The following is a 26,262-nucleotide window of genomic DNA, read 5'->3' on the forward strand; positions in this document are numbered from 1 at the left end:
CTCAGTGGGAGTGTGTTCGTCGTTGATATTCCAACGAGTAACAATGGAGCATACGAAACCATCTTAACATTTTTCAAATAAGGCGTTTTGGGCTACTAAAAACGTTGATGTATCAACGAAGTGTAAAGAACTAAAAAATAATATAAAACAGCCTTTCCTTTCTAATTTTTGTCACTGCATTTGCTTCCCATGTCTATATCTCAAACAGAATTAAAATATTGCCCCAACTTCCACACTTTTGCTTATACTACAATATCCATATCAAATTGTCCTTTTTTTTCTTTCTTTCAATTTTAAGAATTATAATTAGATGTGCCATCCGCAGTACCTCTTAGAGGTAAAGTATTTTGGTTCGTACACAATATATGTATGCAGTTTTATCTATAGCACCATTACGTATCTTAAAATGAGCTGGTGGGTGTTATTTCTCTGCAAGACTGCGAAAGTTCAGTAGATGACACTGAATCCGTCACTGGAGAAGCTAGACGTTCTAGATACCTTAACTACAAATGCAAGTTAAGAAAAGCAAGTTGATCCAATGCCAAACTTGTGCATTATGTAATATCAGTACTAACCGTCACGCCACGTCGATGACACTTTTGAAGTTATCCAGAAGTTCCCTTAAATCGTAACCAGCGTTCTCCTTCGCGTATCGAAACATTGGTTTATATACTCCTGCAAATAGTTGATTGTAAATGACAGAATGCAATTTCGGGATCTCTCGAGCATTGCACTGACAGCCCTCACTTGCATTTCTAGTTAAGATACCTGCAATTCATTTAACTTAATGATCGTTGCAGTGACATTTAGTGAACATTTGTAGAGTCTTGCAGAGAAACGACATCCACTAGCACATTCAGAGGTACGAAATGGTCTTATAAATAAAATTCCACACAGTCCTAGATATATTTATGTTCCTTGCCAGATCTCGATTCAACTGTCGTCAAATTTTATGCTTTAGGCAGAAGTATCTCTGACACACAGCGGCATAATTCTTGTGCCAAAATGGGTTTACAATAGATGCTCACAAAAATCCGAGATGTTCGAAAAGTTTTGCAGGATTCTCCGTTTAATCGTGCATTTGCTCACTTTTTGAATATAATTCTTTTATGGGTTAAAATAATTAATCAGACGGATTTATAAGCAACGATACTGTAGAATATTTAATTAATTAAAAAAAAAAAACTTTAGTACACTTATATAAACTCATGACAGTTCAAAATCTTTTTCTCACTACCAAAATTATCAGAAGCTCCGATCGTATTTTGCTGGAGGTATATCTTTCTACGATTCTTCTGATATATTTTATTAAATATTTTTTTTTCAGCATGTATCACAGAAAACGGACTTCGGCGTATGCAGATAGATGCATCTTCCTCATAAAGGAAATATGACAGAGCTATTACTTTGTTTAATGAACATACAGAATGTGTTTTGTTTTAAAGCGGAAGCTGAAGTACTAGAAACAAAGGAAATTAAAAAGAAATAAAGTGCGTTTGAAAAATAAGACTTTAGGATGGGCGGTTGAATTGAAGACCGAAATGCTTCAAACAAGATATCAAAATAAAACCCTACAGTACACGATATTTAACCTCTCTTGAAAACAATTTTGTCATTGTTTTAAACTCAAGTGGTATTTAAAAATGGATTTTTTCCTCCATCAAATAAATAAATAAATAAATAAAATAAAATAAAAAAAGAAAATATGACATGCTTACAGGATGCACAATAATTACACAGTTGTTTCGAATCAACAACTAACTGCTTACCCATAATTGTTGTCATTCGCGGATCAGCTATTATCTCGCAAAACAGCTGAAAGAGTTCAGCCTGGAGTGTTGTCTGAAGATTCATTTCAACGTAAAACTTGTTCTGAAACGAAAAAATACATAAATAAATGTACTACACTATAATATTAATTATCAATCAGAGATAAGTATACATTATTCACAAGTACGAGGGATCACCGGAAAGAAAGGTTACAAAGCCTATTATGGCTTACGTGAGACATAGCTGAATGATCAACACACTTGATGATAGAGGATACTCAAAACTAGCCCTCGATGTAATTACCTTTTTTGTTCAAGCACTTGTCAACGGTAAATGAGGTTTTCCATACTTGCACGGAAATCTGCGTCAAGTTCTTACCGTGAGGTTTTGACATAATCACATGTCAGATAAGTGGCCAGCCATGTTCTGCTTTAGAGCAGGAAGAAGATTAAAGTCACTCGGAGTTAGGTCAGGGCTGTAGCAGGGCGGGTTCTCTAGTCGTTCCCACCGTGAAGACTGAATACACTTAATCTTTTGTGCTGAATGGGGTCTCGCATTATCACCCAGGCGAGGATTACGGCGAGGATCAGGACGTTTTGGACTGATGGCATCCCGCAACTTCAGAACTGTCCTACAATATCTTTTCGTATTTATAGTTTCTCCCTGTTCCAAATAATCAGCAGCAGCACACTTGATACTTCTAGAATACAATACACTGGACGAAGCAACCACACTGAATTTCTTCTTCCGTGGAGAAGATGTATGCTTCCTTGATGGAATGAACAGAAGCAATACTGTCTCATCACCAGCCACTACATATTATATATATATATATATATATATATATATATATATCCCCTCCGCTGTGTAACGCTGCAAGATATTCAGCAATGTCGCCATTCTGGTTGTCTTTTGGTTCTCGGATAGTGCCCGTAGCAGCCATTTCGCGCATACTTTCCTACATTAACCACAATGTTCTGCAAAACACCACAAGGTAATCTCAACTCAGCTGCTATTGAGCGTAACTCAGCTTCTAACTATAGGAATACACTCATCCACACGAGAACAGTTCACGTCAGTGGTTGAGCTACTGGATCTACCGCTATGTCCAAGATTGTCATTAACAACAATGATCTGCATTTGGAGTGATGTGTGATCAGCACACCGGCCTCCTCACCGTTAATACTGTCTTTCTAGACTGGAGTTTGCTTTCTTTCTTTCAAGTAATTGTCCACTTACCCTCACAACACTGTCACAATGTTAATACCAGCTTTTCTCTGACCAGACCCGGCAGTGCTTTATTTCGCTGATCTCACACAAAGCATTATTTCAGTGCGGCTAGGATATTGGCCTAGAAACGAACTTCAGTGATACCAAATACATATCCGTAATAATCCTCGGCTCCATTCCCGGAAAAGACACAGAATGTTATCTTTACTCAGCATCTTTACGACTACCACACTTCAATTCCGAAATTATTTTACACCAAATCTAAGCTCTGGTTGTTATTCCTGGTTTGATAAAAATCTTCGAAAGACACTTTTTTCCTCCAAGATACCAGCACCCTCGACCGTTTGTTTGCATTTCTGTTTTTCATAAATACAAGCGATGCTACTGAAGGGATCATTATTTTCGAGTACATTGCTTACTGTCTGCTCGTAATTTTATACTATTTTTTGCTGAACTTCGACATTAAAGGTATTTAGGAAGGTAAGTCGATTTAGGGATCCTTTACAACTACAACTGACTACACTTTCCAACATAGCAAATGATGAGTCGTTGGTAGGACCACTTCTTATATATATAATTTGTATGTGTTTATTTTAATCCGCGTGTGTGAGTTATTTTATTTCTGATAACATTACCTTCAGCTCAACATCATTTCATACAGTGTCAAATAAATAGTTAGAAATACAAAATCTTATTGTTAACTGGTATTTCATAAAGAATTGTTACCATGTATCCAAATATTGGAGTAACTTGCTGCACAGCTTGAAGATACTGGGCAAGCATGTCATGGAATGCTGGCACCACCCCTGCTGGTTGATACGTTTGAAGTTGCTGAAATATAAAAACAAAAATTAACAAATACATTTTTAGAACACTCCAATTTCTAGCTTCGGGCTGGCGCAGACAATCATACTCCAGCTAAATCTAAGTCACTCACTCTATGGCCCATGGAACCCAGAGGTACATTGCCGCGTTTACAAAAGCTTTCCAATGACTTCTGCCTTTAGCAAACTGGATCCAGTTTCTACTTTGTATTCCTACTTCTGCGTGATTCATCTTATTATTGTACTCTTGTCTACGCCTAAGTGTTTCTAATGGTCATTTTCCGATTGGATTTCCAGTTAAAACTTTTAAAACATTCCTACTTTCTTCCATTCTGGCTACATGAACTATCTATCTATCTTATGGTATACATGATATACGGTTTAACCTAAAACTAGGATGGTAAATAAAATTTCATGAGTGATTCCGAAGTTTTATATTTTACAGTATTGTAGTGGTAATGTTTTGCATGCCAATGATACACTAGAGAAGATGGAAAAAACTCATCACTACTAGTTTACTCTGTCATGACACGGTCATTATCAGTGTAAATTCACAACAGATCCTCCAAATTGAACAATAATATTTTAAATAATATATTTTTTTAAAGAGTAACTAAACTTTTAAAAAGTCGGGAGCAAAGCACGTTCACGCGATCAATGCGATGGATAAAATTTCTCGAAAGCAGCAGTAGTGTCATTCTCGTAACTTAACTAAAGTAATAAAGACAAATTGCTGGTACTTAAGTTTTCAGGACAACCCACAAAAATATACCAAATATTCAGAGGAATTATATTATCCCAGCAGGTACGTAAGGTTGAAGCTGCAAAGAGGTTACAATATGTCTTTTGAGATAGACCGATTCAAAAGAACGTAAAAACTACATGTTTGTGACTCTTACGGGATAGTCTTCAAAATTCTGAGAAAACGATTCATGAGGTGAGTCTCAACTGGTCTCACTCTGCTTGCAGCTAACAGTAAAGACAATAATCTAAACTGGAGCGAGATAACAACACCTTCTAAGACTATATATGCTAAATGTATCAGCACAGTCGTTGTCAGGAAAACCAACTTTGCACTATACCAACTACAATGCCTTCTTCCTGCAAAACGTACATCACATAGGTAAGCCACAAAAATATAATTTATGAAAACATTGTTCATGTTTCTTACGACGCTTTGGCACTCGTGAGCACAGAGTGTAGCTAAACATAATTCAAGGCAAGAGTTGATAGTGGTGAACTCTGCGATAAACACTAAATAAAAGATGACCTAATCTTGAACTATCCTTGTTAGCAACGAAGGAACAACCACGATGATCTTTGAATTTTCAGGTTCTCATAAAAATGTTAACTTGGGGCGCTATGAAAGCAAAGCTCCTGCTGATATCCTTGTATAGTGGCTGTTTCGTACGACGAAACTGGGGAAGAACCATATATTCTTAAAACAGAGTAGAGATCAATGAATCTCGTCGATAGCAAATACTTATGCACCCGAACATTTCATTGACGAGTAAAATCAGTATAATGTGACATGGCTACGACAAACAGAGTGCACACGAACAGGTATGTTCTCAAGAAATCTCTCACCCGTCTGGTCTGATAAGAATCAATGCCCAAGGCAATTAACCCAATGTTGCACTGTGTTTAGCTGCCTCAGCACAACAGCAGCAGCTGTGTTTAAGGTTTTGGTATTGATTCCAAACAAAAAGTTCATATGAACATAGCTCCTAATTTCAACGGTTTGACAGCTACAGGTTGTGAACCATTTTTGACGTGATTATTCAGCATTGTATTTATTTTAAAGAGGTGAGACATAGCAGATTTCAAAGGCGATGGAATTGCCTTTCCAATGGTATGCAACATATGACAGTGGTGTCTTTGGAAGGGAAGTTATTGAGGGAGTTTAGGAATCAGTGATGCCATCTAATTACCTTACATAATCTTGACCCTCCCTCAATAATCCCCTTTTCAAAGACACCACTGCCACATGTTGCATACTGTTAGGAAGGTCATTCCATTACCTTTCAAATCCATTATGTTCCACCTTTGTAGAATAATTACAGGGCGAACAATACGCAACATAAAGTCAAAAATGGTTCACAACCTATAGCTTTCAAACCGTTGAGATTAGAACCAATGTTCATATGAACACTTTACCTTAGAATCACCCATACTACTGTTAAGACTTTCAAATAGATCTAGTTATTGCTTTTTCTTATTTATCTGGACAACTCTTCTATCTATCTTATTTAGTAGCAAAACACCATCAACAGGTACCCTAATACTCATTGCTGTTTCTCCATTAAATTAACTCTGACCTTTTTCAAATAATCTTTTATTTAACTTCATTATCTTAACACATTTCATCCTCAATACTTTACTGTTTGAATTATCCAAATCCCATCAACTTTTAGTACACTTACACATGAACTCATTGCCAATCTACTCAAACATACATCTTAATTCTATCTAAATACACAACAACATTTTCATAGCAACGCTCTTCTTTTTCTTATTTGCAAGCATGTTACAAACTTAAAAGACTTCACTCCCAAAAACTACCATTTCCCCTTCCCTCCCCTTCCTCCTGGGACACCCTATATATATATATGCAGTAAGTAATAAAAGAAATTAAGTTGTGTGTTAAGTAGTTACTAAATACTTTTCTACCTGATATTCAGTAGAAAGCAAAGGTTCTTTACTAACAGTCTTCATATTCCTACAGGTGTCCGCATACTTTCGATTACACAGTGTTACAAAAGTTTGACTGTCGATTCAATAAATGAAGTAATTCAATTTTATACAAAAATATGAATTAACTTGCATACAAACTAGACTATTTTGACCTATTTGTTCAATGGATTACCAATAAACCTACCTGATCTTGGGATGTAATCTCTTACTATTCTGAGACAGCTATGAGACGGAAACTAATTATATTTCCTTATTTCAAACGAAGTATTAAATATATTCGTAAGTTCTATACAATACATAATTTATTATTATTATTATTATTATTATTAATAATAATAATATTATCACGTATTCAAATAAGTCAGTTATTTTCTACTTGATTAAATATTAATAACAATAACAGTAGTAGTAGTAGTAGTAGTAGTAGTAGTAGCAGAGATTGTAGTATACATTCGCTTGCGATTGCCAACAACTTTGAAATAAAAAAACAATGTGAGTAGTTTTACTTTAAGTGGACAAAACTTACCATTTGTTACTTTATGAGAGAAAAAGAGGATTTGGTTAATGTTGGTAGATTAAATAATACTTATTTTAAACTATCCGTACCGTATTGTACCAGTAATCAAATTCATGTGTTCACTCATATAAATCTGGAATTTTTATTCTCACTTTAAATCGTATCTTTGAATCGTAATCTTTTAAACAATATTATCCTTTAAATCTTTCCAATTCATATATCATATACAGTGAAACCTCTACTAACGGACACCTCTCATAACGGACATATTTTGTAATTCCCAAACACTATAATAGGAAAAAACCATGTTGACAAACCTCTCTAAAGCGGACACTCACTAGTACAGACACGGACACTCTTTTCTGTCTCTTATAGGTATTATTTACCTCCATATTACGGACACTTTCTCTAGAAACAAGTTGAAAAGTACAGAAAAAATACATTTTCAGAAATGCATACATGTATCAAAAAGGAAGCATTGTAATAACATTTTTCCTCGTCAACTGGCTGTTCAGAAACTCAGATGAAGCGTCTTTGTTTAACAACACCCTCATATCCTTTGCTTGCATTCCACCCCCACCCAACCTGTTTTAGAATCAAAAGTGATTTTCAGTTGCCTGCCATTTGGGATGACACGTCATTCTACTGTTCCGCTGGAATCAAGCAGAAGACATGTTTGGTATTTTTTGTCCGCGTATTCGCATATTGTCTTAGTGCCTCTATTTGTAGACGGAAATCTTTTTAAGTCATTCTGCATCGAATAAGCAATAAGGTGTAAGTTGTTGTGAGCTTTCGAAATGCCACGAGAAGCACTAATGTTAAAATCGAATTGATTGAATTTTCGAAGAATACTGAGGTGTGCGAAGGATAGCTGAAAATTTTTGTATCGGTAAAACACATGCACCTGAGATAATATAAAACCAAGACAAGTTAATAAAGTTGTGGTGTGAAAATGACAATGAAAATAGTCTCTCATTGCTTTGAACAAAGTTGGAGTGCAAGTGAATGTTTTTATAGAGTACGGAATGAAAAAAAAAAATCCTGTGTTATGGTCGATGCTAAAAGCTAAGAATTTGGAGGTAGCAACATAAATGAATGTTTCAGATTTCAAGGTCTCGAACGAATGGTTAGAGAAGTTTCGGATTAGACACAAAATTTCTTTCAAAGCGATCTGTGGAGAATCCGCAGATGTCGACATGCCCACAGTCATAGAACGGTTTGATAAATTACTTCAATAGTTTGTTATTACATATCGCCTTATTTACTAATTTACGTAAAAAAATATCGAAACCTCTCTAAGACGGACACCTCTCTATAGCGGCCAATTTTTGATTCCCCACGGCTGTCCGCTTTAGAGAGGTTTCACTGTATATTATATATATATATATATATATATATATATATATATATATATATATATATTCTTACTAATCTGTGTCCTTGCGACATATAATCTGAATCTTCACTACATCTTGTTTATCTTAACAACCACAGACTATCTAACATTAACCTTAGGCTACTTAGTATGTGCATTCTTTTGGAACACTTCCTGAAACTTGCCAACACTTTCTTCCGTTTACATTTTTTTTTTTAAACTTCAATGACAATTCTTCAAGGAACAGTTTGCCTAATTCTAATCCAATTTTCTGCAGTTATCTCAACCCATACTAAAGTAAGTAAATTTATCCTTAGTTCTTAACACAATGCGAGCTGAATAAAGGTCTACTGGAGACAGAGAATATATATACTGCTTTATATATACAGTTTACATATAGAGTTACTATATACTATTGTTTGCACTTGGCTGGAGGTGTTTTTTCTCAGTTATTCTATGCAAAAGTTTTAAGTAAATTCAAAATTATATTATCATCTATAGAAATACGCTTACCTCAAGATGCCTACTTAAGGCTTCTAGATATTTCCTACAATGTGTCAAAAGGTCACTGTGAAGTTTCTCCGCATAGCCATCACATACACATTTGTACACAGTGCTGTACATCTGTTCAAAGGAAACCCGCGCAGCCGGCTGCGAATTGCATTCGAGCAACTGATCAACTGCCTTGGACAGTGGTTGCCAGTACCCTACATAGTATTTATCCAGTCCTACTGAAGCTGAAATGAATAAGTAGAAATGTAAGTTAAAACAAAGGAATCTCTCCGTAGTCAAACAAAAATAAAAAGAAATGTACTTATAACTTAATAATAAGTCTGATATTATTCCTGTATATTTATCCACTCTACTGTTCTCTTCATCTGTCACAATGCACGTTGAAAAAACTTATGCCAGGACACATACATCTAAAAACTCAATGTTAAATGTACAGAAATTAAAAGATCTTCACAAGAAAACGAAGCATAATCACCGGCCAGGAAGGATTCAAAATCACCGGACTAATTTGTCCAAAATAAGACCACAAAAATATTATAAATACAAGACAAACAAAGATATCTATCTACTTTACTGTCCAGTAAACACCCAGAGAGAAATTTTCAACGTACACCGTGACAGATAAAGGGTACAGTAGTGTTAGAGTAAGTACTAACCTTTTATTCCGAAAGAATGTTTCTTTATTATTTATTTAATTTTGACCCTCTCTGGGTCTTCCTATCTTCTAACAACAGTTGGTGCATTAGATCATATAAGGGCAACGCATTCACTGTCAAAGATAAGGAGGATTATAAGAATAAATTGCCAAAACAGATTCATTCCCCACAGTCAATAACCCGCTAAACCATGTTAGTAAGAAGGTTAATACAGCATTGCAACAGTAAGAAGGTTACTACAGCACTAGGAAAATCATGGATCATTGACCCGAACACAGATAAATCTTCGGAAATGGATGCTGTTTCTACCTTTCATATTTGGCCTACGAAAGATGCATAAAGATGAAGTGTCTTTAAGACTTATTAATTCAGGTCAGAGTTTTCCCACACACAAGTTAGCATGTTGGTCAACAATGTTTATTACTGACAATACCTCCAAATTTAAACACGTTATTAAAAAAGATAGAGACCATTCCCGACATTAAGCCATTGGTCAACGCTGAAAATCTTAAGTTAGCTTCCATTGATATCACAGATATATTTAACTCTATCCTAATTGATCTTGGTATTTATTGTACCCACCAATGGCAGCATGCCCACAAAACTTCAGATCTTGTCATATACGAAATTACTGAACTACTTGAATATTCCGTTTAAAATAGCTACTTCACCCTCGATGGGAAACTTTACTAGATGGTCTCGCTAAGAGCAGTCATATGTCATCATTATTGGCCAACATCATCATAATCATTTCGAAACAAAAATGTTGAGTAAAGAAAGGTTTAAATCTACAAGGTATTTTAGGTATGTCGACAATTGCCTGATTATTTGTAAGGACAAAAACACTATTAGATATTTCATTGAAATTTAACTCTATTCATAAAAATATAAAATTTAAGTCGGAAGAGGAAACAGAAATAGGTCTATTTTCTCGATCTAAAAATGTACAGTCACAACAACCAATTTTTTACATTAGTGTATAGAAATGAGATGGAATGTGGTTATTTTGTACACACAGATTCAAAGCAGTCAAATCTAATAAAAGCGAACGTATCTAATAAAAGCGAAACCACATGAGAAAAAATTCTTTCTACGAGCTTTACGCATCATATCCGAAAAATCTGAACTTAGTCAATATTTACAGTTCTCTTTGATTTAGGAAGGAAAAGTGGATTCGATGCTTACAATTTAGGAAAATGGAAGAAGGCTGCAAGGAAATTCTACAATAGACTACAAAAATACCCCTCCAAAAAGAAACAAACAAACAAAAAAAAAATATATATATTTCTTTACTCACTTCGCATGGTATTTCTGAAAAACTGTGCAACGTTGGATCTAAATTTGGCATAACCTTTTCCGTGAAATCTGGAACCTGTTTCAAAAACACACTATACAGATTCAAAAATTACTATACGAATGACTTCAGGGATTTTTTTTTTTTTTTTTTTTTTATTAATACTTGAACTCTTGTATAGGTATGACGAGAAGGAATATTTCAACTAGAGTGAAAGAACATATCGTCATATGAGAACCAGGGGAACGTAACTCCATTTTCGTAGGTTTACAGGCGAGAGGACAAAAATATTATTTTCTTAGAAAGATGTTTTTAATAAGATGGTAATTGAGCTACATTACAACCGATGATCGACAAGGAGAACAGATGGCGTTACGTTGTATTTACACCAAGTGGGGCTTTCAAAATTATGACTAAACATGAAGAAAACGAAAACCACATTTTTGGAGTTACGTTCCTCTGGTTCTCATGCGACGATATACGAGAGTGAGGAGTTTCCCTACTTCAGATTTATGCAGGAACATGAAAGACAGAGCATCATATAGATAGGGTTAAGGTACTTCATTCTTGTTGCATGAACACGGATAGGTTGTTGAGTTGATTTTGAGTTTAACGTCCCTTTCAGCAGTGAGGCTATGAGACGGGACCTATTCATTAAGTGGAATCCGAACCACATGAGCTCCCGCCGGAAATCGAACCCGAGTTTTCCTCGCCAAAGGCACGGACGCTAACCGAATACATTGTGTATGAGTCCTCTTATTATCTTCTAATCCGCTACTCAATTTTGACAAAGGCAATCTAGACCATTAATGGAACGACATTATACACGACGCGCTCGGTACTTCAACACTTATGGGGCCAACAAGATGCTGGACTAACGGAAATGTTGAACTACTGGATATAGTTGTAAAAAACGTGGGACGGTTAGATTGAGTGTAAATATGTAATAAAACGGCGTTATTGTATGTACTGTACTTAAAAACGTATTTACTGGTAAAACGTAAAACGTCAAATTTAGAATCACATTTTTCAATCAAAATCATATACTGTACACACAGTACATGTACAGTACGTACAACACTTTAAAAACAATTACTGTAGCTTCATCTTGAATACTGTATTGTATACAGGCTACAGTACGTGCATACATATATGCATACTTCAATTATCTTGAATAAAAAAATCATTTTATTTTATTTATTTTTTTTCTTTCTTTCTTTAAATCATCCACATTACATTTTTCTCCAACTTACGCAAAGTCACCAAAGTACTGGCTTCGGCCGAATCTCAAAACCATTGAAGTACAGAGCAACCTGCTGGCTATTTTGCCAAATGTTGAACTACCGAATATGGTGGCCACAAAACTGTTGAAAGGAGAGAGAGCTCTGGGATTGAAGTACCGAATGTTGCTACCAAGCGCGCCCTGTATATACATAGAGGTTGATTCAGTTCTATTGAGCCAAAGTCCATGTACAACTGTACCACTCATGTGCAACTTATCGCCGTGAGACTAACACGAGGCAAACAACACTATATTTTTAACCACGTAGTAGAGCAATGTGGTCGTGTGTACAATGATGTTGCCGCAACTAAACAGATTCTAGAACTGGGGGTTCATTGTAGTTCTTTCGAATGCTAAGTTCACGGTGTCGTAAAAGTGTGTCGACTGTGTAGTTTCCGTGTCGGTAGTGCTACTATGAATTATATTATACGGAAATATGCGGCACAAATTCCTGAGCCCAGCACACCGGCGCGAGCAGCTAGAACTGTTCTCCAAAAGGTTTCATGACTGTGGTCGGTTTCTCGTACAGGAGCAAACTTTGTCTCCAAAAAGTAAAGCGAAACGTCACAATCAATGTTGCATACTACCAGACTCAAGTCCTTACTGAAATGTACCAGCATGAAATCGCAGCATTGTGCGAACAAGACGTGAACCAGGTTGAACTGCACTAAAATAAGGCATCAGCCATACGGTGAAAGCATCGCTGGAATTCTATTGCCGTATGGAACAGGAAACTGGACAATCGGTAATTCCGTTCTCTGACATCCCAGTCAAGAGTTCTGGTGTCACCCTAATTGACTATTGTGTTTTCGGACTCCTCAAGCGCTGCCTGTTGTATCGTCGAATTTGCACCGCCTCCGACATATGGAAAGCCTGTAAACAAAAGTGCGAGAGAATCACATGGTCTAGCTGCAACGCAATCTCCTGTAATGGAAGCTCCGATGCCGGGCAATAATCAGTAGAGGTTGCCTGCAGATCGAACACAACCGGTGGTGGAAAACACAGAATTTCCTAGAGAAGTGGCATATTCAAATTCGGCTCAATATAGGTGAATCAACCCCTGTAAACGGAGCATATCATAAAAATTAAGTCTATTTTTTTCTTTAATTTTTCAGTCATATCAATATAAACATTTCAAAAAATTTTCTACTGTGCATAAATTAAAAAAAAAAAAAAAAAAATGATTCTGGTTTTTCATTCTGCTCAAAGAGGGCTTTTCTCGGAGCACAAACAGCTTTCTTTCCGAAGCCCAGACTACTGAAAAAAAAAAAAAAATGGCACTAAATGATTCTGCAAATGGGCATTAAGTTTTTAATTTCCAAATTTTGAAAAAAAAAAAAAAAAAACTCATAAAATCGCACAAAAAATTTCATACATGCCTAGCAGACATAATAGGCATTTCAAAAACTGCCGAATATCGCATATTAACTGAAAATTTTGACATAAGAAAGCTGTGCACGAAATAGGTGTCGCGTTTGCTCACAACGGAACAAAAACAGCATCATGAGGATGTTTCAATCAAGTGTTTGGCGATGTTTTACACCAATAGAACGGAGTTTTTGCGTCGATTCATAACCACAGATGATACACGGTTCCATCTCTTCACACCTGAGACGAAGTAACAGTCGAAACAATGGACTGAAAGGGAAGAATCGGCGAAGGCAGAAGGCGAAAACTGTTCCATCTACTGGCAAGATCATGGCATCAGTTTTTTTGGAATGCGTGTGGGATACTTCAAAAAGGAAAAAGCAATCAACGACGAGTATCATGAAAGGGATAAAATCAAGAAAAAAAAAAACAGCCTCATTTGGCGAGAAAGGAAGTGTTGTTTCATGAAGACAATGCACCAGGTTACACATCCGTTAACAATGGCCAAAATCAATGAGCTAAAGTTCGAATTGTTTCCTCATGCACCCTATTTACCAAATTTAGCCTCGTCGGATTTTCTTTCCAAACTTAAACAAACAAACAAACAACAACAAAAAAAGAAAAACACACACATCGGTTGTAAAAGATTTGTCAATAATGAAGAGGTGGAGTCTGCGGTTAATGGTTATTTTCAGGAGCTCGACGTTTCACTGAACACCAACTGGTATTTCTTTATGCTATCTTAATATTTACAATCGAAATTAATTAGTCTAAGTTAACACTGGAAACAAATAGCCTAAATTATTATCTTCAGCGATACTAAACGTAGACGTCAAGTAACCTTCACCCTTAGAAGTTGTATGATCAGAAATTATAGTCGGAAGACTATGATCATTGGATGGACTACAGAACATGATGCTTAGTTAGTATGAAGACTAGCTCGAGTTCTTTAATGTTCCCATGTCAACTAACGAAACTGTTTCAGGTGAGATGATTTGGGTACCGTTCTAATTGTCAATACTAGGACCCTGAGGATTCTACGATCACTCAACAGAAGGCCATAATGTGGTGGGGCATGACATTGAACAAGATAGAGGGCTCAGCCGTTATTCATAGCACATACACAGAGATGGTTCTAATCATTACTGCAATATATCTAGCCTATTGTATCCATCTGGGACAACTTCGATAACTTTATGTAAAATGATGTCCTTTTTCATTTTGCAATAAGTAACCGTGAATAACTTGACAACAAATTTTCAAGAAGTAGGTTGGGTCGTCGAGGTTCACGTAACTAGCCAGCACGAAACACTGTTCTCATGTCAAGCGACTTCTGAATCAAACCAGAAATGTTACATGAAATTCCAGAAGACCTCTAACCTCGTATTCCAGTTCCAGTAGAGATTTTTCGCGGCTCCTCAACTTTCACTGGCGAATGCAATCTTCGGCCCCTCCCTTCTGATCCATTGATTTCAATTACCACTTCATCTTCTATCCTCAAACAAACCCTTTCTTATTAGTACCCGCGTCCCTGATCTTGATAGCATTGCTACTATTTTCCTTATTCTTCGCAATATATCAAACTCACTCACATTTCCACTATCTATGTTATTAAATTGGTATTTTCATCAATAACTTATGGAAACAAGCAACTTTAAGTTTGGACAAAGAAGCAACGTTTCGACTCATAGATCTGAAGATCTTCTTTCACTTTATCAGTTATCTACGAGAAAACAACGAAGGATAATAAAACCACATACAAACAGTGTTTAATATGGTCTTTTATCTGGACGCTCCTGTTTTACTAACCTATCAGCATTATTCACCCATGCCATATAATCAATACCAAAACAATTTGATGTACAATTAATTTTGGTATACTCAAAGCCTTTGATACAGTGAACATAGTCCTCTCTGCTGGTCTAACGGTTAGTGCGCGCACCTTTAGTGTATGTTGTCTCAGGGACGATTCCCGGTGGAAAAATATGAACGCATTACGGTGGTTCGGATTTTACCTTAAACTGTAAGTCGACGTCTCATATAGCCTCGGTGCTGAAAAGGAACGCTAAGAGAAAAATTGTACACACTCATTTCATTCTTCATAGATTCAGTATTCATGCAAGCTTTCTCTCTCCCGACTGACTACCTCTCCATTCCATTTTTGGTTCCAGGCTACTTTTCTGCTTTTATGCCTGAGCTATCCGGAGTCCCTCAAAATAGACTCGTTCTTTGTCGAGAATACATTGCTTTTCCAGTATACTCCTCGTTTCCACTATTGGCATTTAAATTGCGCTTAAATCCAATCACATGCTCTTCTCTGTCCATTTTGCTAATAGAGAGAGCAATCTCTCTCACAATCAATGTTTTCTCTGAGAAAGACAAAGGTGTTATACTTTATGAAAATTCCATATTTACTGTACAAGTCAAATCAAATTCTCCTTCTAAGACTGTGAAGCTACTTGGATTGCTTTATAAGTTAGTTGAAATTCAGCCTTTCTCCCTTCACAATAATAATAATAATAATTAAAAAAAAATCATCTTCCCAAAGAATACTCAAAATATATTTGGAATATGTACCTACAAACTTGACATGAACTGAAACCACTCGGAAATTTCTTTCTTGCGATAGTACGGTCAAGAACTCCGATATCAAACCATGAGTTCATGTCTATATTGAATTCAATACTCAGAAAGATGACATTCATGACTGACTGACTTATTTTATTCATGGTTGTAGACGATAGGCTTAGTTGGAATTTCTGTGTATCAGCTCAATATTAGCACTCCTATCTGTCATCACATTCAAAAAAAATGTTGTTTTCCTATAAAACACAGGGATTATCTTATTACGAGCTCCTTACTTTACAGCTTTGTTTGAATTTCAATTCTTTATCACGGAATACAAATATTTTAACCACGAATAGTAACTTTAAAATACCTACTCTAATCACTTCAATCTACGCGGTAGTTTTTCCGTATGCAATTATTCTTTCATATGATTTGTTTTATAATTTAAATATCAAAAGGCCATCTGCTGTACTGAAAATGCTTTCTGTAAATAAATGTTCTACGTAATCATAGTGGTAAGGTTTCGTAGTAAAGTGGCCTCAAGCAGTAGGTCGATCCTGAAAAAGGGCATTACCAAATAATCAATTAATCAATCACATTAATAGCGCTAACTAATTAAGCACTTTTGCTCTAATCTGTCATTTATAATTTACATAGTATGTATACATAAGTTGATTTGTTTATATTGCACTGAATTTGAAAATGCCACTTATCTAGAAAATGCTATGTTTCCACCACCAGTTGTGTTCGATTTGCAGACCACTTCTACTGACTATTGCCCGCATCGGACCACGGGTATTTCATCTCACTCTTTTCAGGCTTTCTGCAGGCCGGAGATGGTGGGGACTCGAATCATCGACGATGAGGAGTCCAAAGCACAACAGTCCATTGGGATGGCATCTGGACTCTTGACAGGGATATCAGAGAAGGGAATTGCCGCAATTCTAAATACCCTGTTCCATACGGCGATAGAATTCCAGCGATGTTTTCGCCAGGGTTGGCTGGTTGAAACCAAGGTGGTTTAAACCAGTTGTTTAAAAATAAATAAATAAATAAATAAACCAAAAAAACGAAAAATGTTCGTAAAAGTGTAAGTGTTCCTAAAATGCTGATGAAAACACATTTGTGGGTTATCACGTTTCACTCACGTATATTATTCGCATTATATTCAGACCTAAATTCCCCATTTAGTACTCAAAGATATTATACTACAAAAGCAACTTTTGTTCTTATTAGTTTATGAATGTTTCTTTTGTGTTTTTATTTTTATATAATTTGTTATTATTGTTATGCAGTTGCAATCAAAGAAAAATTCTAAATATTGTTTCGTTTTAATAATGTTTACTGTTGATAAACTACATTGAAGTGCCGTACTTTTTTTTGGAGGGGGTCATACAAACCCAACGAGAGACATTTATTGAAATCAGAAGTATCTTTGGTATCTATTTATGTATAAATGGGTCAGAACGAAAGTGGACTGAAATAATTCGTATTATTTATTTATTTATTTATTTAACAATCATCAGATACAGCTCAGAGGCCATTTTACACTGGATATCCAACAACAACAATAACAATGGAAAGGATTTGGGAAGGTATCGGCCAGGGCCTGTTTAGTAGGTACCATCCCGGCATTTGCCTGGTAGGACTAAGGGAAACCCTGGAAAACCTCAGTCAGGATGGTCGGCAGCGGGATTCGAACCCACGACCTCCCGAATGCGAAGCCAATGCTCTACCACTTGAGCTACTTGTATTAGTTTTTCTGTACTTTGCAGTATTTTGAAATTGTTCATATGTAATTCTGTATAATGGTTTCATTTGTACAATCCGCGGCAAAAAACCTGCAACATGAGGATGTAAGTTTATTGTGAAACTATGCCTAGCAGCACAGAAAATGAACACAATGTCTAAGTGGAACGAATCACGCCAGGATAAACCTCGACCTCCTCCCGTGCACACTTATTTTGGAGCAAAAGACTTCGGTATTTCACAATAAACTTATATGCTCATGTTGCAGGTTTTTTGCCGCGGATTGTACAACTGTATATTTTTTTGTTCTTCTGAAATGACTCTTTACAATTATATTACCAAATATGTAAAGATCAGTACAACGTATACTTATCAGGAGTCTTCGTGAGTGAGTCGGCAGATGTATAGCATTTGTGGCTAATTAGTCCTATCAAAAAGATATTTTTCGTTTGTACAATGCCAACAAGTATCAGGCACGAAATGAAGGAATGGGAATTCATGTTATTCCCTTTAATTACATTCGTGTAATGGCCATGACAGCATCCAATGGGTTTTTGCGAATTTGGACTGTTGAAGCCACGTCTACAACATAGCCTTCACCATCCTAGAGAAAACCTGCAGGGAGAAATGGGATAGAATTTCTATGCCTGCGCCCCAACATGGTTTGTTTTAGTGGAAATTGCGATGTCCGAAGATAATCGATAATGCTGGTGGTCTGATAGATCAGCGGTGGTGGCAACATAGATTTACATAAGGTAAATATACTTTGAAAATCGGTCGGATAATTACAAAACCAGTCGTCTGTAAAAAGGAAATTGTAGTTATGCTTGTGCTAATTAACTGACCCTAGAGGAAAACTTCAACGGATGGATATGAAACTACGCGGACACTGATTCGAGTACGGAGAAGAGAAACAATAAATAGGTTATTCCAGGGAAACTTTTCCAAATATTTGCTGAATTTGTACAATGCGATAGGTGCTTGTTTAAAGGAAGAAATTGACACATATCCGTGGGATATTAAACTAAAAAGTTCCGGCGCTGTAAGAAGCATCTCCATGAATGGGCTAGATGAGAACACAGAATGTTCTCTAGATGAACACTATTCTTCGCAGAAGCTACCATGGAAATTCGATAGAGTAAATTGTGAATATTCCATCCCTACTGTCAATAGTTTCGGCAAGGTTCTAGAACACAGGTCCCCCTTCCCACTGAGCTGTAACAAAGATAGAAAACAACATGCCCTGCGGAGCTCTAACCCGTCTTCACTCGCTACGCTCGCTCGGCAATACTATGTGAATTAAATGTTAAACTTTGGTACAGAAAGGAAAAAAAAAAAAAAAAACTAGATGGGGGGATCTGTATTCTAGAACCTTCAAAATGGTTTCCTGTCTATATTCCGTTATGCAGCAAAAGTTTAATCATAACCACCCTACATATGAAGTATATTGATAGCAGAAAGAAAGAACGCGTTATATATATAAACAGGGTGTCCCATAAGTCCGTTTACATAAACTATCTCGGTAAGTATTGAAGATACGAAAAAATGATAAGAGAGCAATGTTGTTGGAAAGTGTGTGTTTTCAATCTAAAATGTTGGAATTTTCGGAATTGAACCAACCGTTTAGGCTCTACACTGGTATAGCGCCCAATGTTAAAGAAAAATGCAACGTTGCCACGTCATCGTTGGACAACAATTAAGGTAAATGCATGTGGTTTGAAGTATCCTGGACCAAGGAGAATAGAAGGGACGGCCACAGTGAAGGATATGAAGAAGGATCACACGCAACGTCAATCCAATTCAGTGGCGTCACCATTAGAAGGGGAGGGGACAGATACGAAAAAGAAGTTGAATTGAATTTATTCACGGCAAACTGGTATTAATTGCTTCGTGATGTCAACGAGATGAGACAATAGGACAATTAAATAAAATTAGAAAGGGTCTAAGTGCCAAAACTCAAAAACCAGTGAAAAGTCGATAAACATGAGTTATCGTAATACAAGTTAAACGGGTACTGTGACCATGAGAGTTATTTAAAACAGAAATAACAACTTTTAAGCTATAAACTCCTTACGAACGTATTCTGCTTGGTACTAAGACAACTTTGAACGATACAATTCAATTCTACTTATTGCGGCACTTAGATCCTGTGTCATTATTTAATTGTTGACTCGTCTAGAAACAGAAGCGCCAGTATGTCACGTTTCCAGACGAGTTCAAACGAGATTGATTCATTATCTCGTATCCAGCCGCTGGTGTAGAAGTAGCGTGTCTGCCTGCCACACGGCATTTGGGCAGCCCAAACGTGGGCACGAACCCTGCTTCGAAGGACATCCTGAATAAGGTTTTTCCTGGTTTTGCTCAGTCGCCCCGGGTGCATGTCGGGATGGTCCCTTCTCTCAGCCGAGAGCCGCTCCCTTCTCCAGTCCTAGACTCACCTAGAGTGCCGATGTGACCTCGGAGTGGAGGCTCAGTCTCTCCTTGTGTCATTTTCTTGAGCAAATAAACAAATAAATAAAGTTTCTCTTCTGGTGAGCATCATTATTCCTTCTCAGGTCTCGTGTCGGCTCGTAAACTGGTTGTCTCATTTCATTTCGTTGGATGATTGTCTAGTGTCGTGTATGAGTTTTCGAAATGAGACGAGACAACGAAAATATTCTCGTCTCGTGACAAATACTACTTACGTCATTGGAAAGGGATTAAAAATGTAGAACCAGCTATTTGAGATGAACCATCCCAGCATTCGTTTGATGGGCGACAATGGCATACCATCCTTCCTTTCACAATCCATGATATGAGGAGAAAGGACTACGACACTCACACCTGGAATGCCACATCTAACCTAACCCATTCACTTCAAGTCACCTACCTGTTGAAAGATCCTGAAACAGGTAAAACAATGCAGCAACTGTGCTCAGCGTAGAAGATATTCGAAGAGGTGTCCATCTTGTTCACAAATTGCCATATAATGTCGCAAACTGGCCCTAACCCGTTGCAGAGTCTCAGCGGTAATAGCAGCGTAGACCTCGCGAATATTGTGTCTTAGAGCAGCAATTGTACGCGGGCGATCCCTGTAAACAACGGATTTTAAGTGGCCCCACAGAAAGAAATATCAAGCAGCTTTAAATCAGGCCATTTCACCAGACCTGGACGACTGATTCGATGTCTACAAACTCCTGCATCCAACCATTGTCGAAGATTGACACTGAAGTGCGGTGGCACACCATTGTGTTGGCAATAAAAGTGCTGGCGGTTTGTGTGAGGCAAGTTGTCCAAATAAGATTCCAGTATTGCTTGTAGCAGGTTTTGATAGGTTTCACCAGTTAATCACCCCTCTAGGAACACAAAACGCACCAGAACATTACCGTGAATTGCACACCACACATTTATACGAGGGTCAACTGGATTATGGGAAATTTCAGCAACATGAGGGTTGCTGTCTGCCCAATACACGTAGTTATGTCTGTTAATAGTTCCATTAAGATGAAATGTAACATTCGGAAAACACAATGTTAGTCGTAAGGTTGTCTTTTATGTTGTGTGCGTGTAAACAATCATAGAATTTACGTCATCGGTCAGCATCATGTCCATGCAACTCCTGCACAAAATGTACCTTGAAGGAATGAAAATGATGCTTGCGCAGAATTCTTTGGACAGACATTCGGCTAGTATTACTCATTTGGGCCACCTTTCGTATCGATCGCGTTGGAATTCACGTAACTTTAGCCAAAATGTCAAAGTGTGTGCCATCGTCGGCTACGGATTGCGGTCTGCCACAGCGATAGCGGTCCAAGACATTGCCAGTATCCTTGAAGCGTATCAATAACTTGTCAATCATTGTATGTGATGACAATGGGAGCTGTGATGAAACTGTTTCGCAGACGCACGTATATTCAAACCGGATGCGTGAAGAAGAGAAATTTCCGCTTTGTTTGCAGGTAAATACATAGTCACCATTCTTCATACACACAGACGCCAATTCAACATACCATTGTGCAGCACACAACGGCACAAACAGAACTAAACAGGAAGTAAAAGATGAGTGGCGTGTTGCTCGTGCTTGATTACGTAAGACACTGCCACTCGGGGGAAACAGGCGTATCATGGCACTATGCTCATTTACGAAAATCGCTCAGCTGCGCTTTCCGCAATATTTGACGGTTTCCTCCGCTCCTGCTTCTGTTTAGCTTCAACAGAATTTCCCATCAAATAACGCACATTCAAACAGTTACTATGTCCCAATTCAGGCATTTCCTTTTCCTTTCTTCATTTCTTTATTTCATTTCGACTACTTCTCAGTTCCTATACAGCTCGTCGTACCTCAGTCGATAACGCGTCTGACTACGATACAGGCTATTCATGCGGTCATGGTTGTGACCGTCAGCCTGACCACAAAATTTACGTTTTTGGACGAACAGTGTATTTCTTTTTCTTTTTCTTTTTTTTTTTTTTTTTTAACTTTTATTCATGCAACGAAATCATCATTTTACTCATAGAAAAGAAAAGCTATTTTGCTTGCTGGTGAGAAATTCAACTCTTTCTGCAGGTGTTCCTCAGTTGCTTTTATCATTTCTCACGGTAGAACAAAGGACTTATTGTTTTCCAATACAACGCTTATCGTCTGGACAAAGTGCTTCGTAGCAGCAAACTCATTTTTTTTTTTTTGTTTCCCTAAAAATAGTTACCAACTTATAGTTTTCGCCACTATGACTATTTTCCATGTACTTTCTTCATAACGACATTTATTAAGGTTGGGAATATTTTTGGACACCAAGTTGATATTGTGTGTGATATTCTCACGCACTCGTATTGCATAATCCTTCTTACCGTGAGAACAGTGTTCATAGCTTGTAGGACTCGTAAGTGAAATGACTCATTCTCACAATTACCAACGTTCAAACCTCGGTCAGGACATTACTACATTTTAAGCGTTGTCGTGTCTGGCGACATTGAGGTGAATTCAGCCTCCCATTAAATTGCGTAACAGTGTTTTTCGAAAAAGTACGCTTTTCATGTTCTTTCATTTATTTAACAAGTAGATGATGTGCACTGGTACCCCTTGCATGACTTGCATTCTCTTGATGTAATTCATTTGTCAAAGAAAGAAGAATGGTATGCCATTGTCGCCCATTAGACGAATGTTGGAATGGTACATCTCAAATAGTTGGCTCCTACATTTTTAATTCTCTTTCCAATGACATAAGTAGCATTGCTCACGAGACCAGAATATCAGAATATTTTCGTGTTTCGTCTCGTTTGGAAAACTCATACACTACACTAGACAATCATTCAACAAAATGAGATGAGACAACTTTACGAGCCGAGCCGATACCTGCAAAGGAATAATGATGCTCACCAGCCGAAAAACTAATTATTTATCTGTGCAAGGAAGTGACACAAGGAGATATCTCTACTCCAAGGTCACATCGGCCCTGGCCTGAGAGAAGGGACTATCCTGGCATGCACCCAGCGAGACTGAGGAAAAACCTTAGAAGTCGGAGCAGGTTTCGTGCCAAGTTCGACCTACTCAAATGCCGTGTGGCAGCCAGGCACGCTACCCATACACCGGTTTGGGTACAAAACCTCGCGGCCCAAAATCTCGCCGCCCCAAACGTCGCGGGCGAAAATCTCGCCGGCCCAAAACCTCGCCTTGCCAAAACCACGTCTTCCAAAACCTCGCGCCCCAAAATATCGCCTGACCAAAATGTAAACGTTCCAAGAGATGATAAGGATGACGGTATAAAAGACGCTGTTTCAGAAGAAGTATCACGGGTATTTGACCAAGTCCCGCGATACCATATGAAAATTCTATTTCTCTATTAGATGATTTCAATGTGAAGGTAGGGCGACAGGATGTTTTTAAACTGGTTATAGGGAAAGAAAGTCTGCATAAGGAAAGTAATAACAACTAACGGGGTTAGTTTCGTGAACTTTAGAACATCGAAAAACTTAAAATTTTAGCAAAAATCTAATAATATTTATGAAAGTATGAAATAATATATGAGTTTTTACGACGTCTCTTGATTATGTCCTGTAGGTTAAAGGAGACGTAGATGACCAGGATGAAGGAAATGATCGAATAAAGAAAGTGGGAGGAAACGGGAATAACCCGAGAAAGCCCACGCACACAATGTTTTGTATATTATTATTATTATTTGTAATGTGGAATTGCATATTAAGAAACTCATTGGGTAAATTTTAAAGAAAAGTTTCATTCGCGGCGAGGTTTTGGCCACGCGATGGTTTGGGTGGCGAGGTTTCGGCCGCGAGATTTTGTCCGTATCCCGTAACCAGCGGCTGGGTATGAGATAATTATTCAATCTCGTTTGAACTCGTCTGGAAACGTAACGATACTGGAGCTTCTGTTTCTAGATGAGACAACAATTGAATGATGAGACAGGATCTAAGTGTCGCAGTAAGTAGAATTGAATTGTGGCGTTCAAAGTTGCCTTACAAGGGACGTGTGCGAACCGTGGCAGCTAGATATTGATGAGAATTGGTACCCTGACTAATTGTGGGTTGCTAATCATCGTGGTGATAGTCATTCAGTGCGGGAATGCTTTGTTTACCCGCTAGGTATAATACATATACCAAGCAGTAACCGGGTGAGGCTGTGCTGAGTAATACCCCAAAAACTCCAGGAAAAGGCAGAAAATGAAAAGTGTATGCAGGTACCCTGATACCTACTGGAGGAGGACAAGTGACCAAGAACACAGCAGTAGTGTCACACAAGTGTTGCCATCCCAACACAAAGTTTTTTTTTAAACACAACATATACCATTTTATGGCATTAAGCAATTGGGATAAAACGTGAAAGAAAATAAAAGGCGTGTTATCAATGTTGACAAATGTATAAATGTATAACAACAACAAGACTGTAAAAGCAACATGTGTACAGAAGGGAATAAACCACAGCATGCACAACCACCAGTGACCAAAGGGCTTCTTGATACGAAATATCAAGAGTGCGACTAGGGCAAGAAATGTACGTATTTTGCCATACTATCTGTAGCTTTTCTGTTGCATGTATTGGTGTATTATGTTAAAATATTTTGCACCTGTACACTACTGGCAACCTGAATGCTGTGGTTTTATCTTCATCGTTGTCTCACATGCTAACGTTTCCTACACTATCGACTGACACCTATTACAGGTCATTAATCTTTGCGAATAGATAGACGTACTTTCCTGCCACAGATTTGTTATCTTTCGTGTCACAGCTTTTCAGGCGTTACGTCGTTTCTGTGGTTTGGAAGGCATACAGGATTTTATGCAACCCCAAGACAGTTCGTTTTCTAGCTCACGGAGACGCTTTGAGATATCAATTCCACACAAACATCATTGGAATAGCTGCGCTATAGGAAGACTTGCTGTTCATGTTCCCGCATTATTATTTTTTTTCTTCGGCAACTCTAACATGTTACCTTTTTTGGGATGAATCCTGTATCAAACCCGTAAGTCACTGGATGTTGTCATGTTGTAATTTAGACCCTACTGCACATTTGTTCCTTCTGCAGTTTTGTTGTAGTTGTTGTACATTTATTCGTTTATCTGCACGGACTCCATAATTTCTCAACTTTAGAGCCTCATATCTCCTTTATTTGGCAACACAGATAACACACCTTTTGTTTATTTTCTGTCACATTTAATGCCATAAAATATTTTCTGTTTAAATAACTATAAGTGCGTTGAGATGGCACTACTGCCGTGTTCTTGGTCACATATCTCCTCCCATAGGTGTCAAGATATCTGCATACAATTTTCATTTTTTGCTTTTCTCAGGCGCTTTTGGGGGATCACTGTTGGAATATTTATTATACATAGCGGGTAAACAAGGCGTTTCTGCACCAGGTGACTATCACCACCGAGATTCACAATTAGGCAGAGTACCAATTTTCATAAACATCGACCTGTTACGGTTTCCATACGTTCTTGTTAGTACCAAGCAGAATGCATTAGTAATGAGTTTAAAGCTTAAAAGTTGTTACTTCTGTTTTAGATAAGATGGTCATTGTATTCGTTTAACGTGTATCGCTATAATCCATGTTTATCGACTTATCTCTGGTTTCTAAATTTTGGCACTTAGGTCCTTTCTAATTTTATTTAATTGTCCTCTTGTCTCATCACGTTGACATTACGAAGCAATTAATACCAGTTTCATGTGAATAAATTCAATTCAATTTCTTTTTCGTATTTGCCTCCTCCCCTTCTAATGGTGACGCCACTGAATTGGATTAACGTTTCGTATGATCCTTCTTTATATCCTTCATTATGGCCGTCCCTTCTATTCTTCTTGGTCTAAGATACTTCAAACCACATGCACTTACCTTAATTGTTGTCCAATGATAACGTGGCAACGTTGAATTTTGAATTGGGCGCTATACCAGTGTAGAGCCCAAACGTTTGGTCCAATTCCGAAAAT

The 26,262-nt window shown here is 37.4% G+C and overlaps 1 protein-coding gene across 1 annotated transcript in view; it reads right to left on the reverse strand.

The window, feature by feature from the left end:
• LOC145666867 (CDK2-associated and cullin domain-containing protein 1-like) overlaps positions 1 to 26,262 on the reverse strand; it is a 38,454-nt gene that overhangs the window by 6,828 nt on the left and 5,364 nt on the right. Inside the window, exons 2-4 of the mRNA XM_081734448.1 lie at positions 8,924 to 9,147; positions 3,727 to 3,831; positions 1,770 to 1,872 (exon numbers count right to left, since the gene is read on the reverse strand). Coding sequence (XP_081590574.1) covers positions 1,770 to 1,872; positions 3,727 to 3,831; positions 8,924 to 9,147 — 432 coding nt within the window. The remainder of the gene's footprint in view (positions 1 to 1,769; positions 1,873 to 3,726; positions 3,832 to 8,923; positions 9,148 to 26,262) is intronic.

Source organism: Thermobia domestica, chromosome 12, assembly GCF_964235325.1.
Source record: "Thermobia domestica chromosome 12, izTheDome1.hap1.1, whole genome shotgun sequence".
Classification (NCBI taxonomy): domain Eukaryota; kingdom Metazoa; phylum Arthropoda; class Insecta; order Zygentoma; family Lepismatidae; genus Thermobia; species Thermobia domestica.